The following is a 26790-nucleotide window of genomic DNA, read 5'->3' on the forward strand; positions in this document are numbered from 1 at the left end:
TGTAACCCGAGGCACTGTATGGTTTTAGCCTTCTTGTGTACACTGTTTTAATAACTGCTATTTTATTGTCATTACTCTATCCGTAAGCTGGCTAGTTCATATTTAATATAGAAAGTTAAGACAATAGTGTAAGAAAAAAATGTCTTGAGGCTGATATCTGCAAGCAATAGCATTAAATTTCAACGTAAGTTCCACTAACACAAGGAACTACTGAGTTTGACACTTGGGAAAGTTATTCAACGGGGTGGGGAAAGGGGAGGTGGAGGAGTGGGAATTGTACTCAGAGGAAGTGCATCCTCTGAGTCCATTTATTTACATCCCACCCAATAAATCCTTTATTCTGCAAAAAACAAAGCAAAACAAAACAAAACCTAAAACTAAAACTTCTGGGGGAACAAGAATTTGACTCTACTTCCTCCAAAACATTTCCCCTCTTCCTACAGTCTGTATCCCAGAAATGGAACACACCCACTTGCAGTTAATAACTCCCTGTAGGCAGGTTAACTGACCTCAGTGGATGCATATCTCCCCATGCCTTCTCCCAGGGATCCTTTTCCCTCTTTTGCGCTGCTGCTAAAACAGGTTAAGGATGGGTAAGGAGGCTTTGCATGTGGAGCATCTTGCACCCAATATAGGCTTGAAGCTCTCTCTTCTTCCTGTACCCAGGATGCTCTAGAAGCATGAGGGCAAACCCAGTGTAACTCCTAATGTTTTCTGCCACAGCAATCCAGTGGATACACTTTCTAACCCTATTGGCTGACAGAAAGTGGCACATCTAATTTGTGTGGCATTTCCCCATACTGTGCCTGTGAGAAGATACCATAGCTTCTATTTAAACTTCCAAAAGAAAAGACTTCTAGCGCATTCCTATGTGGGTTTAACATAGCATTCACTCTATTAAATGTGCACAAGAATGGAGCCATAGCTTCTCAGTATTGATAAAATGTTTTGCCCAGAGGAGGATACACACACGCACAAACACACACGCACACAGAAAAATAGGCCACTCAATAATTTATGGGTTGATCATAGTAGGAGCTAGTTTTGAAGAGAGAGCCTCAGGACTTACTAAAGGGCAGGGAAGAAAAACAAACAATCATGCTCAAAATCACAAGACAATATTATATTGACCTGCCAGTATATCTATAGAGTGTGACCCACAAACCAATTCAACTGGATCGTAAGATTATGCAACAGGATGAAGCCAGAATTGTGATCTAGATGTCACCCCATGCTATGAATCAGTTTGCACCTTCATGAAATCCCTAAATTTGTTCTATGTCTATAACAAACAGGTCAGTCATGCAAATGCCAAATGGAAAATGGGTGGATAAACATGGCATAAAATTCTGTTTTCTACTTGTCCTATATGGAAACTGCTAGAAAGAAAATTCAAATTTAAAGCAAGAGCATTGTAAGGAGCTTTAGATCTCGAATAACTGATCTCAGAAAGTATCAAAATGCTACTGAACAACAAGTGCTATTGGTCCATAATATTTTAAACTATTTCGACTAACCATACCTGTTAAAAATGTAGTCAAGTTGCATATACACATCTTTCTTCTCAATACTTACAAAGGAGTATGGACATTACATAAGCACAGTATTAGGACACTTACACTGTGGAATGTCGCTAGGTAGAAAGACTCCCTTAAATTCATCTCTGATGCAACATAATCTAGTTCATTGTATTTTATGCCAGTACTAGTAAATGACACCCCCCTGCCCACTATCTCCCACCTACCTGCCCCCCCACAGTGATACAATTGGAAGTGGCAAACTGCTGTGCAAAGATCAGATAAAAGTTTCCATATAAGCAATGTAGTATGAAAGAAAGATAACCACTCACTAGTACAAAACTTCATTTGCTTCGTGCCTCTCGTATCTCACTGTTTCACACATCATTCTGTGAAAAAAGAAACAAAAACCATTTATAAGTAAGAGCGCTTTTATTAGCTGCTATTTTATATTACAGTTAGGCCAGTTCCCTTAAAGCCACACATGCTGAGGATAAGTGGCTGTCACTAATATATGGCTGCAATGTAGCAGTTTTCTCACAGTGGGTTTTCAAACACATATCAAAATAGATGTGCAAAAAGCGAAGGTTGCGGACCATGATCTGCTATATTTGATTTCAGGGAAGTGAAATTTTAAGTCCTCACAAATAATGTTCTTTGTTGTTGTAGACATCATGAGGAAAATAATGTCAAGATCGCAATCCCTTAAGTGACAGTGATTCTATTCCATTCCATGTGTCACTTTCCATGTTGTTTGTTAACTCTGCCTGAAGATACATTTATTTAAATTTGGTCTCATTCCAGAAAGCAAAGTATGTGGCATATTTATGTTTTTAAATATATACATACAGAAATTTCTCAAAATGCTGAATGCAGGGAGTATAGGATATAAACTTATTTTAAAAAATTAGATAATGATATTGCTCTGTTACAAGCACCTTAAGTCTTACATGTTTATGCAAACCTGGTCCTGGGGGGCAGGAATAAAGAGATAAAACAGATTTACTTAATTAAGTCTTATTCATTTTATTGAAGTGAATGGTTCCTCTTAAGTCTGGGGGGGTGTCTTCTACTGCATAGAAATACCTTTCATGTTACATGTAAGCTACAAATCATGTTAGCGCAGAAAAGTTAATACATTTACCCAGTATCCCAGGGCAGGAATGGAATTCTTACTCAAAAGATTTATCAGAAAATGAACAAGCAGACTCCTGTACTTTTGGGATTTACAACAGAAATGGAGGATTCCCTATTGTCACTTCTGTCAGCGACTGTGGTTCTAATAACTGATTTTATGCCACTAGACTTTCTTTGCCACCATGAGTTGCAACTCACATAATTGTGCTATTTAAAAATCTAATATACTAATGTCAGTAGCTACCTTCCCTCCAGGTAACTTTCAAAGCTCATCCCTTGCCAGAATCAGCTACAGAAGGAGTCTGCTGGGAGTCTGTATCTCTGTGTGTTTCCACCTGGCAGCTCCCAAGCTTATTGGGGCTGTCTGTTCTCTTTCCCTCCAGATAACATTAAAAGCTCAAGCTTTGTCAGAGGTGTGAGCCTTTTGGCACAAGTCAAAGGAACCTGTGCCCCTGCAATGAGGGAGAGAGAGCCCAGTGCAGTCTTCCAAATGAGCTGTGAAAAGAAGTTACCCTAAATACTGTATATGGAGAAAAGAAATCATAGAGAATCTGGATATTCTATGAAAACTGTTGCCCCACCCCTCCACAGAAGTGATCAAATTCTTAAGGGTGAAAAAGAAGCTGAGGCTCAAAACTATGAAAGAATTTGCTGCCTGGGAGTGTCCTGCTACACTGGGTTAAAAAAATACCCTTCCCAGAGAGAGAAGGTCAACTAGCACTGGTGCTCGTAAGCCCATTTTTGGATGCAGTATTTTGAACCTCTATGTGATTGTATTGAATTGTGTTAATTGATGGATTTGATTGTTTTTCTATGTTATTTATATGCTATTGTGTTTTTGATATTATAGTGGTTGTAATGTATGCTAATTTTAAATCCTACTGTTATTATTGTGGACTGCTTTGAGTTCAACATTGCTGTTGGAAAAGCAGGATACAAATATTAAATTTTGGCCTAGCTCAGGGCACCATGGTACCTGCCCCTGTCATCAGCAGGCAGCAACGTAATTTCAACCTGTGATAACAAGTAATAATATGATGCTGGAACATGTTTTGACATACAGCAATGCAAGCGCAATTTAAAAAAAAAAGGAAAGCAAGGCAGAGAATGCCACTGTTGCACACTCTTTCCAATCTAATTTTCCAAGTTGTTTGTAATAGTAACAGGTACCATGACAGAGATGGGAAACACAAGATTGATTGCTCAATATTATAATGCTTTAATGATAGCAGTCAAATGTGTCTGTTCATAAAGTTGACATCTGAGATTTTCACATGTATTTAACAAAGTTTATCTAACAATACTCCTGGAATGTGAATTAACAGATTCTATTCCCACCAGTTCCATCCTCTACAGAATGGCTTAATTGCTAACTTGAAACACTTTACCTATAACCTACATTCAGCCAAACTACTTTCATTAAAAATTTCATTTCAGAAGAGCTGAATTCTCATGATACGTTTATTCCAATTAAATTTAAGACTCTGATTGTGCATTCACAAAAGAAAAGATGTGTGATGAAGAATGAAGGAACTGTTACCAACTTCCATCTGGCTGTAGATTTCTGATATTTCCTTAACTTTCTGACAGAACTTATCACAGCCAAGTGTAGGCATGTATAGTTCCCAAAGTCATACTTAGTATTTCAGAACACTAATTAGCAGGTTTCAGTTGTCCTTGAGTTCCACAATACAACACTGTGAGCAATTTGAAGCAATTGCATTCACACATACTCTCGCTTTTTCTCTTTCTTCTAACACAGCTTGCTCAGAGAGCCAATGTGTGAATCCACATTTGTCCATATGATTAGGAGACAACACTTAGTTAGCTCCAGATGGGGCAGCACTCTCACTGGAGGAGCAGATTCGCAGCTTGAGGGTTTTCCTGGTTACATTTTAGTCTCAGGTAGCTTCACTGGCACAAAGTACCTTTTACCAGCTATAGATAGCTCACCAGCCACAGGCTATCCTGGATAGGGATAGTCTGACCTCAGCTATCTTTGCTCCGTTAACCTCCCAATTTGGTTACTGCAATGTGCTGTAAGTTGGGTTGCCTATAAGATGGTTCTGAAGCCCAAATTGTTTCAGAATACAAAAGCAAGAATTTTAACTGACACAGCTCTTTCAGATCATATCTCACTGGTTTTAAAAGTGTCCCTCGCTGGCTAATAATTTTCAAGTCCAATGCAAACTACTGTTTACATCTAATTTTCAAGTCCAATGCAAACTACTGTTTACATCTAAAACTCTAGGTTGCTTGGAACCCTTAAGAAGCAGCTGATCCCAATAGTGGGTCCAACGGTTAAGAAGGCAGTTCCTGCACATGCTGTAGAGGGAAGTGAGGTGCAGATGGGGCTTGCCCACCTGGGAAAGTAGCCCATCTAGGAGCAGGAAAACTCTGATCTTAAACCTCTCCTGCTTTGCAGGGTATCTTTGGGAGAAGAAAAGACCTTACACAAATTCGGAGGAGATTCCCCAAGACAGTTGGATGGTGCCTTGTGCAACTTCTGTTGCCAAGCTGGTACCAAATGTATTGCTTTGATTTCCTTAGCACCACATCAGTGAGTCTTGTCATCTGGGCAGCCCAGGACCTCCATACACACTGACCAGGCTTGCAGCCCAGGGAGGTCACTTCATTGATGTTAACACAGCGGTTTGACTCCCCCCCCCCCGGCACATTCCATTGTCTTTGAGACAGATGCATGACAACAACCTGATCTCATATCAACCCACTTTGGTTATAAAACTATCGGCCAATGCCCTTCTCCAAGTGACACCCTGTCAGAAGTAAAAAATCATTAGCTATTTTTACTGTAACTTCCTTTTCTTACATATTGAATTTCATATTAAAAGTGTGTCATAAGCTGCTTTGAGTTAAGTTATAAAGAAAATGGGATCTAACAACTTCAAATAAACAGATTTTTAAAAAATCATTAAATAGCATTCTTACAAGACACCCAAATAAACTTCATGGCCATCACTTTTCATTGCTCTGCAAACTTCACTAATCAACAGTATATAAAATTGTGTCAATATAGGAGTTCTATTTGGTTCTCCATTCTCTCTCTCTCTCTCTCTCTCTCTCTCTGTGTGTGTGTGTGTGTGTGTGTGTGGTGTGTGTGTGTGTTTTCATGAGACCAGTGGCTGTATATTTAGGTACTCCTTATCTAAAGTTTTTAATTTTGCTTTAAGTTTCAGTTAATCCACACTGAGAGGAAGTGTATTACTTAACTCCCAAAACAGAATCTTTTCTGTTAAAAAGCAGCACCTTGTGTTAAAAAGAGGATAAAGCACTTTCATTAAACAACTTACCGGAGCTGGTGTTCTCGTAGATTAGACAAAGCTTCCATTCCATGTAAATAGGAATACACAATCTCCAGATCCTATAAACAGAGAAAACAATCATTAAAATTTTGAGATCAATGAAAATCACTTTAAATACTTACTACAGTATTAAAGTATGCAGAAGGGAGCTATATTTTTATATACATAAACACAAACAGCCTCCTAAAACAAATGAGTGCTAATCTATTGGACTATTGGGAGAATTGATTATTTTTACAAGACTGGGATTTTCTTGAAGGCATCTTTCTTCTCTAAATAGAAGAACGTAAACTGGACATAATTAGAATGCCATTTCAAGAAGATCTCTAATGAAATGATTTCATTGCCTATATATCACCTTCTTTCTCCCCTGCCCTATCACAAATCTTAAAAATATCTTGCAAGCTAGAACATTATCACCAGCTATTGCTGAAAAACACATCACCAAGCGCACAATCTCAGAAATTCAAAGAACCCATTATTGTATAGATCAATGGCTATATTAAAATGCAAAGCACTTGAATTAAAAGGAAGAAATTCACTAAATTAAAAGTAGATTACCTGACCAAAATAGTTTAAGTAAATCAAAATTAGTGTAACTTGAGCAGTATATTTTGGGGGGGGGGATAACTTTTTTTAAAAAAATTCTTAAAGGTTTGAGGCTGCATCTATTACTGACAAGAATAATAGAAATAAATTAGAGAAATTCCATTGTGCTTTATAGAATTTTAAAACCTGTGAATAAAGAACAAACCAAGTCACCATGACAAGATATAGAACTGATTCCAACTACATGCTAGACTGGGAATTGTTATCTGAAATACCACCATCAGTTCAACACAGCTTTTTGTACCATTGGTTCTCATATATTTTCCACTACCAATAACAAACAATTAATGCCTCAAAGCCTTGTGTTCTAGCCATTATAACATCTTCTTAGCCCATGTCTCTGGTAAATGAAGCTGTTCTGATACCAATTATTCTTAACATATGGGCCAATTGGCTACTTGTGAGGTACTATTCTACTTATGGACCAGAGGCATATAGAAGGTCCTTAAATTGTTGTTCTTGACATTTCTTTTGAAGATTCTATCACTTTAATGTATTGGGAAGTTTTTGATGTTTGACTTTGGCTGTGCTTTTATTATATTGTAAGCTGCAGCAACCCAGCCAGATGGGAAGAGTAAAATATTATTAATGTTTTGGACTATCCCTTGAAATGTCACAGCAGCACAGGTGTACGCTATAGATATTGCATGTAGCCACCCACAGCAAAAATTAAGACCACCAGTGTAGTAGTAGTAGTAGTAGTAATAATAATAATAATAATAATAATAATAATAATAATATCAGTTATTTGATATTTTACTCTCATTTTAAATTGGGAGTTACTTTGCAAAAGTGTATAGATTCACAACTCTAAGTAATGCAGTTCACATTTTAAAAAATCTCTACGCTAGATTTTCTAAAACAGGAATGGCATTACTAAGAGTTGTGAATATCGCTACACTTTGGAAAAGTGGTCCCAATTTTAAGTTAGAGTAGGATATCAAAGGACTATGTGGAAAACCGCTGGAACACTGTCATACTCGAAGTAGAGGATACAGTAACTAGGTAACGGAAACAGTGGGTGTCTCTGCATGCACCATGAAGAAAAATGAATCTCTCAAATGTAATAATAATAGACTGTGATCATAAAATACAGCTGCTTCATTTATATTTTCACTAATCTATGTATCTTGAAGGGGGGGGGAATACTATAGAGAAACTTAGGGGAAAAAATTATCCCCAGCAATATAAAGAATTATTCTGTTTAAAATTCTGTTGGGAGCTGCCCAGAGTGGCTGGGAAAACCCAGCCAGATGGACAGGGTATTAATAATAATAATAATAATTATTATTATTATTATTATTATTATTATTATTATTATTATTATTATTATTTCCATAGCTGGGTGACGAGAAGTCTGTGCATGCCACTCTAATGGTCAATTGTGTCATCTGGCAACAATAAAACCACACCCCAACACACACACACCTTTATCTTTATTTATTTTATGTTAAGAAATTTATATTCCACTTGATTCTTTAATTTAAAAAACCTCAAAGCAATTTTTTAAAAGAATAAAGTAGTAAAATCAGTTTAAAAACAGTTTAAAATGTTAATTAAACATTCTACATATCTAAACAAACATCTTTTTTAAAAAGGTAAAGGTACCCCTGCCCGTACGGGCCAGTCGTATCCGACTCTAGGGTTGTGCGCCCATCTCACTTAAGAGGCCGGGGGCCAGCGCTGTCCCGTGGGTCACGTGGCCAGCGTGACGAAGCTGCTCTGGCGAGCCAGCACCAGCGCAACACACGGAAACGCCGTTTACCTTCCCGCTATAAAGCAGTACCTATTTATCTACTTGCACTTAGGGGTGCTTTTGAACTGCTAGGTGGGCAGGAGCTGGGACCGAAAGACAGGAGCTCACCCCGCCGCGGGGATTCGAACCGCCGACCATGCGATCGGCAAGCCCTAGGCGCTGAGGTTTTACCCACAGCGCCACCCGCGTCCCCAACATCTTTTTAGCAGGAACCAAAAAGTAAAAGGAAGTATGCCTGATGTCAATAAGCAGGGAGTTCCCAAATTATGGTTGCTGTCAGACTTTCTTACACAGGAAAGAGTGTGCAGGCTTTCCTTAATTAACCAAGAGGGCAAGAGGAAAGTAATCTACATCCTACGTCTGTTTTAAATAAGTACAGAGCTAGAGATGAAAAAGAAAAGTACACTCACAGACACACAGATCTTATGAAAACAGATCGTAACTCTGCAAACATTTTTCAAGCTGCTGCATAATCTGAGCTCCTGTCATCTGTTGTTAGGCAATCTATTCCACAAACAGTTGCTTTGAAGGTAGTGTGAAATCCTGTAAAGCTCTTCCACAAAGCGCTAAGAAGGAGCTTCTATTAGGAAACAGCACCCCCCAACTGCCCCTGCCATTCACAGATAATGGAAAAATAAGTATTTTGTGAACTTCTGGGTGGGGGGTATTGACCACCTCAAACTCTTTTTCAATCAGGAGGCAACACTCAGAATAATTTTGGAGAGGGATGAAGTACAGTCATACCTCATGTACGTTCTTTCAGGTTACGTCCCGCGGCAACCCAGAAGTACCAGAAAGGATTACTTCCGGGTTTCGCCGCTTGCACATGCGCAGAAGCGCAAAATGATGTCACGCACATGCGCAGAAGTGCCGAATCGCAACCCGCACGTGTGCAGACACACCACTGCAGGTTGCACTCTTTTCATGTTGCAAACGAGCCTCTGGAATGGATCCCGTTTGCAACCAGAGGTACCACTGTACAAAGAGATATTTTAGTTTTGCTTCTGCTGCCTGTTTTATTTAATAAAATTAATACAGTGGTACCTCCAGTTACGAACTTAATTTGTTTTGGAGGTCCATTCTTAACCTGAAACCGTTCTTAACATGAGGCATGTTTTCGCTAATTGGGCCTCCCATTGCCGCTGCCGCCACCGCACGACTTCTGCTCGCATCCCGGGACAAAGTTCACAACCAGGAGCATCTACTTCCAGGTTAGCGGAGCTCATTACCCGAAGCGTTCGTAAGGAGGATGGTACGTAACCCAAGGTTCCACTGTATGCCACCTGGCTGTACATGGTTTTATTTGGGATGGTTATAAATTTTATGAGCTTATTTTGATTTAATTTTTTTATTGCTAATTGCAGTTTTAATGTTTGTTGAAGGTGAGGTCAGCATGGTGCCCTCCACATATTGCTAGACTACAATGCCATCACCCTTGTCCAGGGGTCAGCAAACTTTTTCAGCTGGGGGCCAGTCCACTGTCCCTCAGACCTTGTGGGGGGCCGGACTATATGGGGGGGAAATGATGCAAGAGCACCACAAGCCCCGGTGGCTGCTTATCTGTGTCTTGTGAGCAGCAGGGGCTGGAGGCAGCGGTGGTGGTGGAGGAACGATGAGTGACGCGCAAAAGGGCTCCAGAGAGGGGCTGCGTAAAATGGCAGCCACTCGAGCACTGCTGCTGCTAGTACCAACAAAGCCCAGACCCCTCCTCCTCTAGGCAGGGCAGGGAGAAGACGGGAAGAGGGAGGGAGGAGGCACTGGCGCCGCCCTGTGAAGGAGAGGGAGGGAAAGGGAAAGAACGTGTGCGCTGGTGATCAACGCGTGATTCCCGGACCATCTGCGGGCCAGACCCAGATAGCAATTGGGCCTGATCCGGCCCGTGGGCCTTAGTTTGCCAACCCATGCCCTTGACCTTAAAGATTGGAACTGATGGGAGTTGTAGTCCAGCAATATCTGGAAGGCACCAAGTTGGCTAACCTCTGGTTTATCATATACTGCCTTGGAACCTTTGAATGAAAGGCAGACTACAAATACCTCCAGAAGGAAGGAAGGAAGGAAGGAAGGAAGGAAGGAAGGAAGGAAGGAAAGTAAATTCAGATCACAGCCACACTAACCCTAGTGCAGGACTGTATGTACCTCTGTATTGTGTGCTTTTAACTATGTCTACAGATGAGGACAACTACAGGCAGAAGCAGGAATATGCTTTTCTTCTGGGCTGGAAATTTATAAAAGGGAAGCAAGTAATTCCATTCCAGCTTGCAGATAGGAAATGTTCATGTGATAAAATTTGCAGAGGCAAAACACCACTGAATCATGCAATGCACTGAAATAAATGGCACAGCCAGCTACTGGACTTTGATGGACACATTCATTGCAAAAAAGGAAGTAACTGCTCTGCGTATATATCAATAATGCAGTTAATATCTATTACCTATTGGCTGCAGATATTACCACTTATATAGTACTGGGAGTCACCACAGAAAGTTTAGATCAAAATTGCTAAGACTCATCAATTATATTTGTGCTACTTGGCCATGCACATGAAATCTTAAAATCTAAGTCCTCTTGGAAGGTACTATGAATCAACCCAATGAAATATTTTACTTTACAGAGAAAAGCAGATGAAGGTTCTATCATTGCTTGTGTATATCTTCCTTGGAAAACTTTTTAATGTACTATTTCTTGGAAGAATACTACTATATGACCTCTTCTTTTCTACATATAGCAGATTTATGGTGCATAAAGAAACAGGACAATTAATTCTAATTGTCCTGAGATGCAAAAGGAGAATAAAGACTGATTATTACAATGTAAAACAGAAGGAAGTAAAAATGACTTGGATTTTCATAATAGATTTTAACAGAGGTGGGGATGTATGGTCCTCCTGATGTTGTTAGACTTCAGCTCCTATCTTCCCTGACCATTGGCAATATTGGCTGCAGTCTATAGAAGTTGGGAGTCCTTATTTTATAGTATTAATAAACTATTTCTTGCCAGATTTTGTTTTGTTTTGTTTTTACATTTTTAAAAAGGAAAACAAAAAATATTTTAGTATCATCTTTATATTCCTTATGCACACAGATGCTCACTAATTGTTTTCCAAAGTGAAAATATTCAAGTGAAAAACTGATTTCTGAGCAGTACTACTAGGTTCCAATAAGTAGCATGTGCATTCAATCACATGACTTTTTGGCATGTTTGCCACTCAATGAAGATCCAGAGTCCATGTTCTACAGCCGCAACATTCTTTTAGATAGAATACCAATATACAGCCAATATTCCTGACAGAAATTTAAAAAGTTTCAAATTTCCACTAGATGGCAGTCTGGACCAACTTTGGTCTTTGAAAGGTTGATTTAAAAAAACCAAATTCAATTCCAATAATTAAAGATATTCTGTTAACAAACTAGACATAAAATTATGTTGTTTAGGTGTTTCACCTGACACACAGAATCTGTCAATGTCAGTCGAGCTGCTCAGTACATAACTTTTATTCTTTTGAAATATACATAATAGTCTTTAAAAGCTTTGGCTTTGAATAGAATGAATCATTTTGAAATGTAATTATATTACATTTTACTTTACTATAATTCTCTTCTGCTTAAATGTTTTATTGAATGTATTATTAGTTTATGTTGGAAAGTTATTATAAAATGAATTATTGATTGTGCCCCCCAACAGGGACAAATTTTGCACAATTTAAAGCTCCTGCTATATCCACTGCTTAATATTTAATCATTGTTAAATGAATTATGACTGAATTTGTTTGCAATGCTGATGCTACAACAGTTATAGACTGTGTGTTTCATGAATGAAAAAAACAAACCACTTGAAATATATTTATTCCAGCAAATACAAAAAACCTAATATTTTAAACACAATTTACACAATGTTGAATGTGGTATTCAACTTATTATTGTTATTTAACTTGCAAGCCAACATGCACACAAATATTTTTGTGGTAAGCCGGCAAACAAATTTCATTAGCTTATTTCCTTCAACCAACAGTTGTTATTCATGTAAACTATGTCAACAGAAAGACAGGATAAAATACATGTTGCATTTGTTTCCTCACAACTTGCTGAACAAGTCCTTGAAAGCAAGTCACACTTTACTACAAGCTCTCTGTCCGCCCCCCCCCACCTTAAAAACACAAACAAATCTAGAAAGGGGATAACCCACTAGGAATAGCATTTAACTGAATGAAAGCAGGTTTTAATTGGCAGATACAAATAGGTAGTCTGCACTGAAACAAATATTTCATGGGCTGACTTGGTATGCTTGCTGTCAATTAACCAGAGTTAGATCAGAAAGAAAAATGGGTTCAAACCAAATACACCTGGCCAACTTCTCAGTTTAGAGAATAATGAAGGATAGTTACTGGATAGATGGGCATGCCATCTTTGCAAATTAAATGAACTCCTGCTGTTAAATATAGAAATCAACTAACCATTACTTAAGCTCGGGTGAAGACAATCTGATTTTGCCCTCTGAGGACAAAGCAAACATGGGAGGTAAATTCAGCTGAGCCACAACAATTTGCCTGAGTCTACACTGAATTTCATGGCTGACTTTACTGACTAGTGCACATTAATTTTGTCCAGCTTTGCTTATATAAAAAAGCAAGCATGTTTCTCTTTGCTTCTATTTTGGGCTTCACATGGAATCTATGCATTCCAGTTATTACTAGGTACAGATATCAATAACTGCATTAAATATTTCTTTAATGGAGGATCAGCTATGGTTGTTTCTTTTTCCCAGCAGCCACTGGTGAAACCTGAAATTAAAGAGGCTGATCTAATTAAGTCTGCACAACTGGGCCATCTTACAACTAATGCAAATTGTTGACTTCCTGGCTTCAATGTTCCACACACCCCTTTTTGTTTAAAATTCAGCCTGGAGACAATTTGTTTGAATTTTAGCTAGAACTTGTGTTAGTCAGATTACTTTATACTTAGCCATCAGAATCCCAAACCTGACAACATTTGCAAACCAAAAATGTTTACCGTATTTTTCGCACGATTGGACGCACCGGACCATAGGGCGCACCTAGTTTTTTGGGGGAGAAATAAAGGAAAAAAATTTTCCCTTTATTTCCCCCCCAAAAGCAGGTCAGGGAAACCGAACCGGGTCGAGCAACAGCGGGATAGTGGCGCTGCGCCTCCCTGCTGTCCCCCGAGCTTGTGGGGCTGGCTGATGTCTGCCTGGCGCGCGGAGCGCTCTGCTTCAGGGCGCCCCACCCGCCGGGCGGCAGGCTGCTATCCGCAGCGTGGGGAGCCCTGCGGGGAACTCCTGCAAGGCTCCCCACGCTGCGGATGTGTTCCCGAAGCGCCGGGCGCTCTGCTTTCAGGGCGCCCGACGCTCCGGGAAGCAGGCTGTTATCCGCAGCGTGGGGAGCCTTGCGGGGAACTCCTGCAAGGCTCCCCATGCTGTGGATGTGTTCCCGAAGCGCCGGGCGCTCTGCTTTCAGGGCGCCCGACGCTCCGGGAAGCAGGCTGCTATCCGCAGCGTGGGGAGCCTTGCGGGGAACTCCTGCAAGGCTCCCCAGGCTGCGGATGTGTTCCCGAAGCGCCGGGCGCTCTGCTTTCAGGGCGCCCGACGCTCCGGGAAGCAGGCTGCTATCCGCAGCGTGGGGAGCCTTGCGGGGAACTCCTGCAAGGCTCCCCACGCTGTGGATGTGTTCCCGAAGCGCCGAGCGCTCTGCTTTCAGGGCGCCCGACGCTCCGGGAAGCAGGCTGCTATCCGCAGCGTGGGGAGCCTTGCGGGGAACTCCTGCAAGGCTCCCCATGCTGCGGATGTGTTCCCGAAGCGCCGGGCGCTCTGCTTTCAGGGCGCCCGACGCTCCGGGAAGCAGGCTGCTATCCGCAGCGTGGGGAGCCTTGCGGGGAACTCCTGCAAGGCTCCCCAGGCTGCGGATGTGTTCCCGAAGCGCCGGGCGCTCTGCTTTCAGGGCGCCCGATGCTCCGGGAAGCAGGCTGCTATCTGCAGCCTAGACACGGCTAGCGGAGCGCTAATCCCAAGCTTGGGGCGTGCGGAGCTCAGCGCGCCCCAATCTTCTGGGTGCCGGCAAGGTCTAGACGGCTAGCGGAGACCTTGCCGGCACCCAGAAGCTTGGGGCGCGCTGAGCTCCGCAAGCCCCAAGTTTCAGGATTAATGCAGCGCTCCGCTAGCCGTGGGAGAGCTGGGTCTCCCACGGCTAGCGGATGGCTTCCTGAAGCCTGGAGAGCGAGAGGGGTCGGTGCGCACCGACCCCTCTCACTCTCCAGGCTTCAGCGAAAGCCTGCATTCGCTCCATAGGACGCACACACATTTTCCCTTGCTTTTTAGGAGGGAAAAAGTGCGTCCTATGGTGCGAAAAATACGGTACTTTCTGAATATCAGAAAAAGTGCTTGCAGCCTGCAGTAGAGAAGTAAAATATAATGGCACTATTGTGCACCATCTCCTATAACTAGCTACTTGTCCTTCAGACCTGGATACTATTGTCCTTCCTTCACAGTGTAATAGCTCCATCACAGTGTAATAGCTCATGAACTAGTGTATATAAAGAGGCTTCCAATTAATATAAGTAGTAATAAGAGCTATGATTCTGGAGATGAGTGGCAAGGATTGTATGCATTAGACACCTAAATGCATATCTGATATACAGTATTTGGAAAATTAATAGCAGCAATATGCGGGTTTCTTTAAGCACTGAATGAAAAAAAATGCTTTGGAATTAAATATACTTTGTTTCATTGACATTAATGAATCAAGTCATAATTTTATCAAAACATGACATTTTATTTAACTTTGGCATCAACTGTGAAACAACATGCAGCTGGTCGATTTGAAGTATCTGTGTTAGAAGATGGCAGGGATGTTTTTTGTAAGCTATATAAAATCCCAACCATAAAATGAGCAAACATGCCAAGTTAATACAACTTCCAGGTTACTGGAGCAGCATTTATTAAGAAATGAATCTGCTTTGGACTGCAATCCTATACATGCCTACTTGAAAGTAAACACTGATAGCAATGTAAACATACATTGGCTTACACTATTAAAATAAGGTAAGGCACAGTCATTACAAAGTTGTTTTTTAAAGGGAACATTGTTTTTTATTGACTTACAGTGTAATCCTATTTATATCTACTTATAAAAAAGTTAATTGGGCTTACTGCCAGGTAAAGATTGAAGTCTTTATAAGTTAAGATTTTACTTATACATGGTAGCATTAATTACATCTTGTCTCCTTTTCAAACTCAAGAGCTGTTCGTACAGTATCCTTTGGTGTTGTTATCAGTGAAGACCCTCTTACACATATGTTTCAGTGACTACTACAGACAAAAGAACTGTTAAATTGTTGTGGGGTGGGAATATTTTAAGCTATCAGATAGCAGTGGGTAGCTTTAGAAAGTGCATTTTTCCAAGTCAAGTGCAAAAATCCTGTAGCACCTGTCACTTTATGCTTTTTAAAAGATGCTCAAAGGCACTCTTAATTCTTTAACTAGCAATGATTGCTCTAGGGTTCCTTAAGTCTTTGAAGTTGGTTTCCAGGGTTGGGGGAGTGCTTGCAGGTTGTTGACACAGACACACACACTACCCATGCACCCATTCACAAAGAGCACATTCACAAAATCTCCACTTCTTGCATATACATCTATTCATGTAAGCTTGTACCCCATTAATTCACTATCTATCCACCTGCCCATCCATCCCCTCTCTCTCCTAACACCAAGACAACCTGCAGCACACAAAATCAACCCTTACAAACCGTGAAGTGTACAATCATTCTTGAAAAATACAAGGGTTGAAGAAGTGTTGTTGTGTTTCCTACTTCTTTCCCCAACTTTATGGACTCTGCAAGCTGCAGAACCACAGTCCAAATAAGGCACACCTCACGAGATACAGTTCTACATCAAGAGTCCAACAACAGTGGCTAGAAACACAACACCAAGGACGTCAGGGGCAAGACAACATTCATTAATGTTTGCATTCCTCCATTTTAATGTATCTTAGGTTTCTTAGTACTTCATAACTTAAAAAAATCGGGCAAATACAAACACATATGGGGGTTGGATCCAGACACGCCTTTTAAAAAATAGACTTCCTTCCTTCCTTTCACAGAAAGGGGTCTGTCTGATTCAGTGGATTTTCCCACTAGAGGAAGGTGGAGAATTTGTTGTTGTTGTTGTTACCAATTCCTCCTTCTCCTGCAGCACCCAAGTCGGCTCCCACACTGTTCCAGAGTGCTACCTAAGCCTTCATAGCAGCTCTTCAGGGAAAAGAAAAGGCTGCAGGGTAAAGAACAAATTGGCAAAAACAGTCTACCCTCCACCCTTCCTCAGTTCCACTATCAGGAGCATCCCATGAGCCGTGGCATAGCGTGTGTTGCCAGCGCCCAGGTCCACACAGAGGGAGGGAAACTGATGGAGTACACATGTAGAAGAAGAAGAGTTTGGATTTGATATCCCGCCTTTCACTCCCTTTAAGGAGTCTCAAAGCGGCTAACATTCTCCTTTCCCTTCCTCCCCCCACAACAAACACTCTGTGAGGTGAGTGGGGCTGAGAGACTTCAAAGAAGTGTGACTGGCCCAAGGTCACCTAGCAGCTGCATGTGGAGGAGCGGAAACGCAAACCCGGTTCCCCAGATTACGAGACTACCGCTCTTAACCACTACACCACACTGGCTCTCACATTCAACTGTGCATTCAATGTGCATTCAACTGCCTAACAGCTTCCCCATCACCCAGGATATCACAGCCACAGAGATAAGAAAAGAAGAGTCATTCCATTGTTTGGAGAAGTCAATTTCTGGTCTGCATGAAGCCATATTTCAATGGAAGTGCACAGCTGCATTGAGGCAGCACCGTGTATTAAAATTTTGCTCCCTCTAACAATTTTGCATCTGAGGCAACTGCCCCTGTGCCCCCCCCCACAAACTATGCCACTGCCCATGAATAAAACTCTGATCATGCTAAACCTGGATGCAACACAACAAGAATACAACTACATCAGAAACCCTATTGCCCTTGAAAATGGTCCGGAAGTTGCAATTCATGCAAACTCTGGAGGCCAGGGTGCTGGGAGACACTCACATGTAACACCAATTTTAAAAACAACTACACTGGTTGCCGGTTGCCTTTGAGGCCAGATTTATGGTACTTTTGCTGACATTCAAAGCCTTAAATAACCTAGGCCTCAAACATATGAAAGAACATCTCGTCCCACATTAGCCTCATTGTGTTTTGAGATCTGAAAGAACCTCTGCTAGTGGTCCTCATGCCCAATGAAATATTTGAAGGAAGGACCCATAGAAGGGCTCTCCCTTGTAGTGCCCCATGCCTTTGGAATGACCTCAACTCTGAGACATGTTTCATTATTAGGTGAGGATGCACTAGCTTGCTCAGGCTTTAAGGGAAGGATGAGGTACATTAGATTTGGCTTTTATTTCTGCTGCTTTAATCTATATGGAATTCATGTATATAGAGAGTGTGGAGTTGAGTATTGTTTACTTTTGTGTTTCCACCCTGGGACCTTTAGGTATAGGGCAAACTAGAAACATGGTAAATAAGTAAATAGCCTTCATGTTTATCCTGTATCATTAAATCAGATAATTTGTCATTAAAGGATGTTTCCAGTAAACCAGTGTGTTGCTCATTATGATAGATATATAGATGCAAGTCTTTCTCAAATGCATTTTTAATTGTTTCTTTTATTAAAAATCATTTTATTGAGTATACAGGATAATCTACTCAAGCGAAACAGTACGAAGACTTAATGATCCACCCACACATGGAGGTTTTTATATACTTGAGGTTCAAATCAACACAATTTATGCAACATATGCTGCTGCTGAATCTTTTAACAGAATAACAGTGATGAAAATAAGACATCCATGATTATAATGATGCCACAAGAAGAAGATAAATGTGAAAGAGGCTAGATGGAAAATTAGAGCCTGTCACCTCTTTCAGTCAGAAAAAAGTGAACAGATAATTATAGGGTGCCCCATTCTCCTTTCTTGCACACTTCAGAGACATTGTCAGAAGTCATACAATTAAAGGACGTTGAAGATCTGGAGTAAGAAATCTATTCTCAAATCAGGTTACACTTTAACTGCAAACAGTGCTTTTTGTACCACAAAATGTATCTCAGAAACTGATGGATATATTTGTACCAGATTTTACGCCACTCTTCATACAGAGCACCATAATGCTTCAAACTTGAGAGTCCAAGAAAGATTAAACACTATGTATTATGCATTGTTTTGCCTTAGTCTACTCTCCCACCCACTCAGTCAGTCACACAACTGCCAACCATCATTATCTCAGACTTGTGCACATTTAACTTCAGTCAGTTTACCCAGAGCTTGGCTCCCACCAGTTTAGGTAACAGATAGGTAAGACACAAAGACCTGGGTCATATTAGAGCAGGCATAGGTGAACTCAGCCAGCCCTCCAGATGTTTTGGGACTACAACTCCCATGATCCCTAGCTAACGGGACCAGTGGTCAGGGATGATAGGAACTGTAGTCCCAAAACATCTGGAGGGCTGAGTTTGCCTATGCCTGTATTAGAGCATAAATATAGTCCAACGTATAAACTTTTTGATCCTATTAACTACCATTAACACTTGACAAACATGTTCAGCAAAATTGTGATTTTCTAAAACTTTGATAAATTGTGAGGTACTTTCAGAGGCAAATGGGCAAGTACTAAAACCAAGCAAAACATAAAATATAAACATTGCTAAAGGAATCTCATGAAAAAGCTAGATATAGCTGCCAAAATTGAAGAAGAGGAAGAAGAGGAGGAGGAGTTGTTAAAATATTACAATTGCAAGATGGTTGCTGCCTACATTAATTGAAAAGGCACATAAAGAGGCATATATCTGGAGTGGAATAAGTAAAGCTATTCTATAGATAGTATGTGTGTTTGTTTTCTGCAATTTGTTTTATACTTGATACCCAAACAACAGGGATCAAAGCTTGCAGCGGAAACAGCTACTGTAGAGAAATCAAAGCATTTAACAGAAAAACAGACAGTGCTGGTAATTCAATACAACAACAACTCTGGACAGCTTCCAACACATATAATAAAGAAAATTAACACTCAATGTCCCATGTTGTTAATTTGGGAATTCCATTAATGTTACTACTTAACTAGCCAATTCCTAACCAATTGGATAATCAGCATTCAAGTTTGCACATTAGTGACCTAGTGAGACAAGGAGTAAAGCAGAACTGGTCATGATGAAGATCACACACTCAGGGTTGTAACTGAAATGAATCAATTAGTTTGTTTAAGCCATATTACCATTTTTACATAGAAGATAGTAACTCATTCTGTCAGTGAAATGATTTCCATTTCTGCAATAGAATGTCCTTCCTCTCCTGGTCATCCCACCACCCAAACAAGTCTCTAAATCTGTTCTGGCCTCTTCTGCTACTTCTTTGCACATGCCCACCTCCATTTTGCACGATTCTTTAGTTTGACTGAAGTAAAAAGGGACAAAGTGGTAGATGAGCTGTGCCTATGTGTTCATGTATTAAAGGATGGGGAATACTGAACTGTTATGTTTTGAGCAACGGCATCATCAGTATGGAGGGAAGGCTTCAGTATCCTTCAGTGGTACCGTGGACAGCTCCAGGCAGGGCTGAAATGGGCAATTGCCAAGAGCGGGGCTCAGGTGTTGTTTCAGCAGTCACCCCCCCAGAATTTCCCTTAAATAGGAGCCTCAGCTCTATCTCAGTAGCTGAATCGGCCTTCCATGGAGGAGCCATTTCATTTAAAACCCTGCCCCGCCCCGGCCTTCTTTAGTAGTCACTGATTCTAACAGAATGGGGGAAACTGTGTTTTCCTTAGTGTTCATAAGCTGTAGTTTGAGCAGAGCAATTCTACTTCAGGCCAGAAAGGTACTGGCATAATGGGCTTCTCTTACACAAGCTCTTCAAGTACAGTATATACAACCTGGTGACCCTGAGGGCAACTGACTATCCTCCAAATCCCTCACCTCACTCCCTAAAGGATAGAGTTAGATCCCAGGAGCAAGAAAAGGGACACATGTGTTTCAGATGAATGTTTGCAAATGAAAAGATGGGGTGTAAATAAGAGAAAGTGACTGATGGAGTGATTTGGAAAATTGTGTGCCTTCTGAAATGCTCTGCTGGACAGAAAACTGTTCAAGCAGAAGTGTGCCTTTGTGCTTTGGACTTCTGACCCAACTGTGATATTTTATTTGGGGGGCATCTTCTGTCTTACCAGCTTGCCTTCTTCAAAGTAGGTTTTCAGTTGGCAGCAGGAAATTGTGGAAATGTGCAGTTTTGTTTTCTGGGATTAGTTTCTGTCAGAGGCTCAGGAGCAGAAGAGCAGGGGAGAGAGCAAATAGAGAGCGGAGGAGAGGAATCAGAGGGGAGCGTAGGGGAATATGACAGTGGACCGAGAGATTCCATGAGCTTCTCCAGCGAATCTGAAGATTCCCAGGAGGGGGCGCCTATGGTAAGGGCGAGGCGAATCCCAGAGGGGACGATCCATAAACAAGGAACCAGAGGGGAGTCCCAAAGGAGTAGCGGAGGAGTAGGGCCAGTTCCCTCACCAGAGCACAGTGGGGGGGAAGAGTCACGTGAGTCAGGACCAGCTTCTCCTCCATCGGGGAGTGGGGAGACGGAGGGAAGGCCAGGTCCAGCTAGCCTCCCCGAAAGGGGGAGCAGTGACACAAGTGTAACGGTCAGAAGGAAAGTGGGAGGCTGCGCGCGCGCGCCAAGTTCAAATGTGGAGGAGCGCGGGACAGCAGAAAACCCGGATTGGGAGCCAGGTCCTAAAGCCCGAAAGAGGGGGGGGAGGAGTCGGGAGAATCAGCGTCAGAGGAATCTCGGAGGGCTGAGACTCCGACTAGCAGAAGGACCCAGAGAAAGAAGGAACAGAGGAAGAGGTGGAGTAAGGCTAGAATCTTAAGCTGGTGTCAGGGGGGAGGAGATTCAGATGGGACTTCTACGGTCTGATGGATAGATGTAGCGTTGCGCGCTGCGCGTCTGGAAATGAAACTGAACTTCAATAAAGACTTTTAAACTTGAGCAAGAAGCAGCGTTGGTCTTGTGTGAGCTGGGACCTTGGGCAGTGCTGACAGTTTCTTACTTTTATTTATGTCTAGCCGCCATCACCCTGGTCACCATGCTGTAATGATGCCCATAATTGGTTTTTCAATTTCCAAATTTGCCCATAAGGCCAAAAAAAGTTGGATACCCTTATATAACCCACTCCTGGTTTGCAAATCCTCAGAACAAAACTTCAGGTTAAAAGTTCAAATTTCCCTTCTCTGATATAATGGGTTCATAAAGTTGCCATAGCTTGTATTATACCACATAACTTCAATTGTCTACAAGTGCAGAGTTTATGATAATGCAAACATACATACATTTGTGTGCAAAGAAATCCATAGTGAACTAAAAGGGGCTTCTCAGCAAACATGCATTCGATGGTGGTGGTGCAAGCTGGTTTGAGATATATATTTAAAAAATAATTTCATGTTCAATTGAAAATGTTAAAAGAAATAACCTTTGTAATTCATTATAAAACAAGTTGACTACTGCTATTATAAAAAAATGGAGTTTTCCCCAAAGTAGCTCACAAGTAATCAATAGGTCATAACCGTTTTTCCAGTGGTCTGCTTTCAGATAAACCAGTGTTCCACAGAGGGCAGGAAATGCAAAAATCAATATGCATTTAATGGCTAACAGGGACTTGCTTTTTATACACTATACATTTTGAGAAGTCCCACTATTAAGCACCAGTATTCTGTGTACCTGCAAAATAACTAACAGTTACATCATTATTACTGTGGCTTGCTACATTTAAAAAAAAAAACCTGCCAGGGAAGCTGATAAAAATATTATACCATCTGTAATGCATCTAGCTTGTTGTTGCTGCTTCCATGTCTAACCTCTGAATCCTGAGTAAAACAATAATCCTTTCAGCACCGAACAAGCACCAAGTTGCCCTAATTATTAACCAATCCCACAATGAGCTCAAATAGGAGAGCATATTTCATGAAATCACAAGACCCCAAGGATTAATCTATTTAACACAGGACCTCTGAAACAAACAACCTCAAGACAAAGATTGCTATAAGCAGATTTTATACCAGATAAGAGATATGAAGAAAGATTAAAAAGAATCAATAAACCACAGCCATTTTTCTTCTTGTCAGCAAACTTTGAGGAACAAATCTTTGCTAATGCTCTCTGTAATTCAGTGTCTAGTTAATGAAGCATAGCTCCTTGGATGGTTAAAATATAAATAATAAAAAGGCAACTCAAAGGCTAGCTGCAGGTATGCTGGAAGTACAGCTTCAGATTGTGCTAAAGCCCAGGCAACGGAAGAACGTTACAGATTTACCAGCAGTAGTCCACAGACCAACAAAACAAAACAACACCAGCATCCTCAAACTTGCACAAACCTATGAATAAGGCAAACACAAAACATTTCGCAACCCCTGATTTTCATAACAACTAACATAGCAAGGGCCCCAAAATTCAGCTTGTATCGGTTTCTCAACCACTTTGTGCTATCTTTGTCCATTTAAATCTTTGATTTGGGTTCTGAGACACTCTGTACAAAACAAAGCTCTTCATTCCCCATTCTATGGGGAATCTGTAAATGGATACAACTTTTTATTTCTATTTGGCAGAAGCAGATGAAATATTCAGGCACAGAAGCCCCTTCAGAGTGGATAAAGTCTGATAAATTGCAGGTCCAGGAGCTTTTCTGTAGTAAGCAGAAGGTATTCACTTTTCTCCATAATCCATATTAGGGCAATACTTATGAAACCAAGCAAAATACAAAATTCATATTAGTTTCCAATATTTAAGCGCCTTTGTCTCTTTCTCTTTGAAGTAATTAAGGGATGGAGTATATTTTGCCCATACATCTTTTTAACAATAGCATCTTCACACTGGCCATTTGCAATGTTTGTGTTGGAAAAGAATGTCATCCAATAGGCCTTAAAAGGGGAAGCTGCCCTTGATACTGCCAGTGGACTGCTGAAAAGCTCCAGAGGATTCCTTTTTTCCCCAAGCAGAGCAGCAGATGAAATAAAGGTTTAACTTTTAACTCTGCCCTTCTGCTTTAACAAAAAATAACAACCCAGAACTCTGTTGTGCTCCACAGGTGGTATTTAAACAGCTTAACTTCTTGCAAAGTTCATGAACCTAGAGCAGAGAAACAAAGAGGTACAGAAAAAAGAGATATAGCATACAGAAAAAAGGAGGTGGGTGACAGTGACAGTGGCAGAAGGCTTTGTAAAGGCCCTGATCCAACTTGAGGTGCTTTGATGACGTCATGGTTTTACTCAGTGAGCGGTAAAATCACCAAAATAAGCCCAATTAATCAGCTCCAGCACCACATGGTCACACAAATGCCCTAAGTATTTACCAAGGCAATCCTAGTCAAAACAATTATTTAGGCCAGTTTTACTAGAAAGATGCCTGGCATCCTGTCAATTTTCTTATGCAAGATTTATGTGCCTTCTTTAAGCTTTCACAACTTCTGTCAGCAACTGATTTCTTCTGATTTACTTAAAGTTACAAAGGCCATTAAATTTTCCAATGACACACATGATATTCTTATCTAGTTAATGATGTCTAGACAAGCAAGGATGAACAAAATAACTGGATGCTTCATTTAAGGTCATTGCACATGACATCTGTCCTCAATGCAAGATTAATCATAGTATAGGAACACATATGTGCATATTCATATATAATAATTATATAAGTTTAAGATATTATAATTATACATGTAAAGTCACTGTGTAGCAGCTTCAAAACACACATATTTATTGAAATTTGCTCTCATAATGAGGTACACATGATTTTGTGCATGACCCTCCTATTTATTTGGATGTTTAATATCCAACTCTCAAGAGTTGTTGGCATCCATCTGCCTCAAGAGACAATGGAGTATAACTCCGGAGGTAAAGTCAAATTGCTGTGTTAGCAGCAGCAGTCCTGGGATGCAGTCGGCAAAACCTCACTCTTGGCCTTGCTGATATGGTCCAAAGGAAAGCAGAGCAATATGTTTGACACCAGCTTGGCTGCAGGAAGTGCTGGAAGGAGGTGTCTAATGTGCCATCCAACCATGTTAGGGACTCCACTCCCAGATTTACATAGGGTTTATTGCATGGGTAGTCAAACTAAGGCCCAGGGGCCAAATCTGGCCCAATCGCCTTCTAAATCCGGCCCGTGGACAGTCCAGAAATCAGTGTGTTTTTACATGAGTAGCATGTGTCCTTTTATTCAAAATGCACCCCTGGGTTATTCGTGGGGTATAGGAATTCATTCATTATTATTTTTCAAAATATAGTCTGCCCCCCCACAAGGTCTGAGGGACAGTGAACCGGCCCCCTGCTGAAAAAGTTTGCTGACCCCTGGTTTATTGCTTAGCCTTTTCTTCTCCTGAAGGTGTCTCACAAGGCAGTCAGAGATTTTCCCTCAGGGTTTACTCCTGAAGCCTTTCTCATGAATGAGTATAGTCACAAGGCAGCAGACTTTTAGGATCAGAGTCTTCATTTTCCTAGATGGGCTACCTTCCCAGGTTGACAAGCCCCACCTCCCCCCTCACTTCCCTCTACACCACATGCAGAAACTGCCTTCTGGACCGCTGGACCCACTGTTGGTCTCACCCGCTGGAGCCTGTCTTCACATGCAGGGGAAGTCCCTAACACACTGAGGATTTGAGACCCATTGGCTGCCCTCACCTGGTTTAGCAGTCAGTCAAAGCTGTTCCAGGGTGTGGCTGTTGTCACATGCCAAGAGCTTCTAGGAGCCAAAGTTGAGAGCTGAGTGCTGGTTGGAAACCAAATGTGGGCAAACTACCACAGTAGGAGCACAACAGGTCCCTTACCAGAGGTTCTACCCCTCTCCCAACTCCCCATACACCCCAATCTCAGACTGTATTTCTAAATCAATCATTCAGTGGGTGTCTTCTCTGCCAACTTTTTAATACCTGTTGAAAACTTTTCTATTCTACGAGATCTATGCAGGCAATTAAAAGTACATCTGACACAATGGTCTATTTATGTTTGTTTTTAGTTTTCTTTTGCTTTTAAATCTATCCCTATAGTGTGTTGCTTACATTTTGCAATACTGAATTTTGCACATTTTTAGCAACACTTAAGTTTCCAAAAATTTCTGCTTGTATTAATCTAGTTCTATGTGCATCCTGTTCTATCAGCACAGAGGAATGAGTAGATTGTATCCAGATCAGTGTATCTTTCAACACTTAGAACTACATCAAAATTGTATTTAAACACACAATACTCTGTGTGTGTGTGTGTGTGTGCGCGCGCACGCACGCACGCACGTACACACACACACACGCAACACAAAAGTTGGCTGAGACTATATTTGCCCTGGGGAATCTCATAGTTATCCCAAGGTAAAGCTCCTAAGGTAATATGAATTTACACACTGAAATAACCCACAGATTTCCCATTCTCTATCAGTGAGAAGAAGGAAGGTGGAGATTGAGAGACCAAAAGATCTGCTAAATTCTCTCCTGGGCAAAATAAAATCTTACCAGGCCCTCAATGAAGTCTCAATTCAGCCAAGCTTAAAATTTAAAAACCAGTCAGAACATACATTCCATCCTCTTCAGTCCAGGTAATATAAAATGACAATTCCACTGCGATATGCAAGTTGGTCTCAATGAAGAAAAACAAGGACTGGGGATCTTCTCCCACCATTACACAGCTTACAACATCCTAGAGCATTACTAAAGTTTTGCTAGAAGTCTATCTACAATGGATCCTGTGTTATGTGGCTTGCAGATTACTAGTTCAACTGAAAAGTCTGCCTCGTCAGCTGTACAGAAAATTTAATAAAACTTCAAAGAAAACAAAGATTGCAGCATTTATCCTGAAGGAGCCCAAAACACATTGATTTTAATAAGGGTCTACTGAAATCAACAGACTTACTTCCAAGTAAATATTCTTAGGAGGAAAACTATCTAATGCTTATGGAACCATGTGCACTATAAATCTGGAGACAGAGGTTTGCCAAAGAGCAAAAGTGTCATATTGACTGCTGGCACACAGCACCAACCAATTATCCGTCAATATTCTATGAAGTTTTAAGATTTTAAAAAAGTACTTGTGAAGAACAAAAAAAAATAGCCCACTCCAAAGATTTTTAAGGTAAGCATTTAAATATTTACAAGTACTGACTACTACTATTATACCACTACAAACAATTGCAGCATTGTGCTGGTGCTTCAAAACATATTGCATATTACAGGCTAATAACAATATATGTTTAGGCTTAGGGTGTAAGCCATTTTTATACAATATATTGAAGCACATTTTGCTTACGGTTCTGTCACAGTTCACGGACTGCCTTCCTTTATTTCAATATGCTACAGGTTCTCTGTAATGCTACATTTTTGACATAGCATTAAGCACCTTAAAATTAGG

The 26790-nt window shown here is 40.9% G+C and overlaps 1 protein-coding gene across 6 annotated transcripts in view; it reads right to left on the minus strand.

Moving 5' to 3' along the window:
- RAPGEF2 (Rap guanine nucleotide exchange factor 2) overlaps positions 1-26790 on the minus strand; it is a 155755-nt gene that overhangs the window by 95541 nt on the left and 33424 nt on the right. For all 6 annotated transcript variants that reach the window (XM_053402966.1, XM_053402963.1, XM_053402967.1 and 3 more), the window contains exons 2-3: positions 5966-6036; positions 1850-1906 (exon numbers count right to left, since the gene is read on the minus strand). In XM_053402966.1, coding sequence (XP_053258941.1) covers positions 1850-1906; positions 5966-6036 — 128 coding nt within the window. The remainder of the gene's footprint in view (positions 1-1849; positions 1907-5965; positions 6037-26790) is intronic.

The sequence above is a fragment of the Podarcis raffonei genome, chromosome 9, assembly GCF_027172205.1.
Source record: "Podarcis raffonei isolate rPodRaf1 chromosome 9, rPodRaf1.pri, whole genome shotgun sequence".
In the NCBI taxonomy this organism is placed as follows: domain Eukaryota; kingdom Metazoa; phylum Chordata; class Lepidosauria; order Squamata; family Lacertidae; genus Podarcis; species Podarcis raffonei.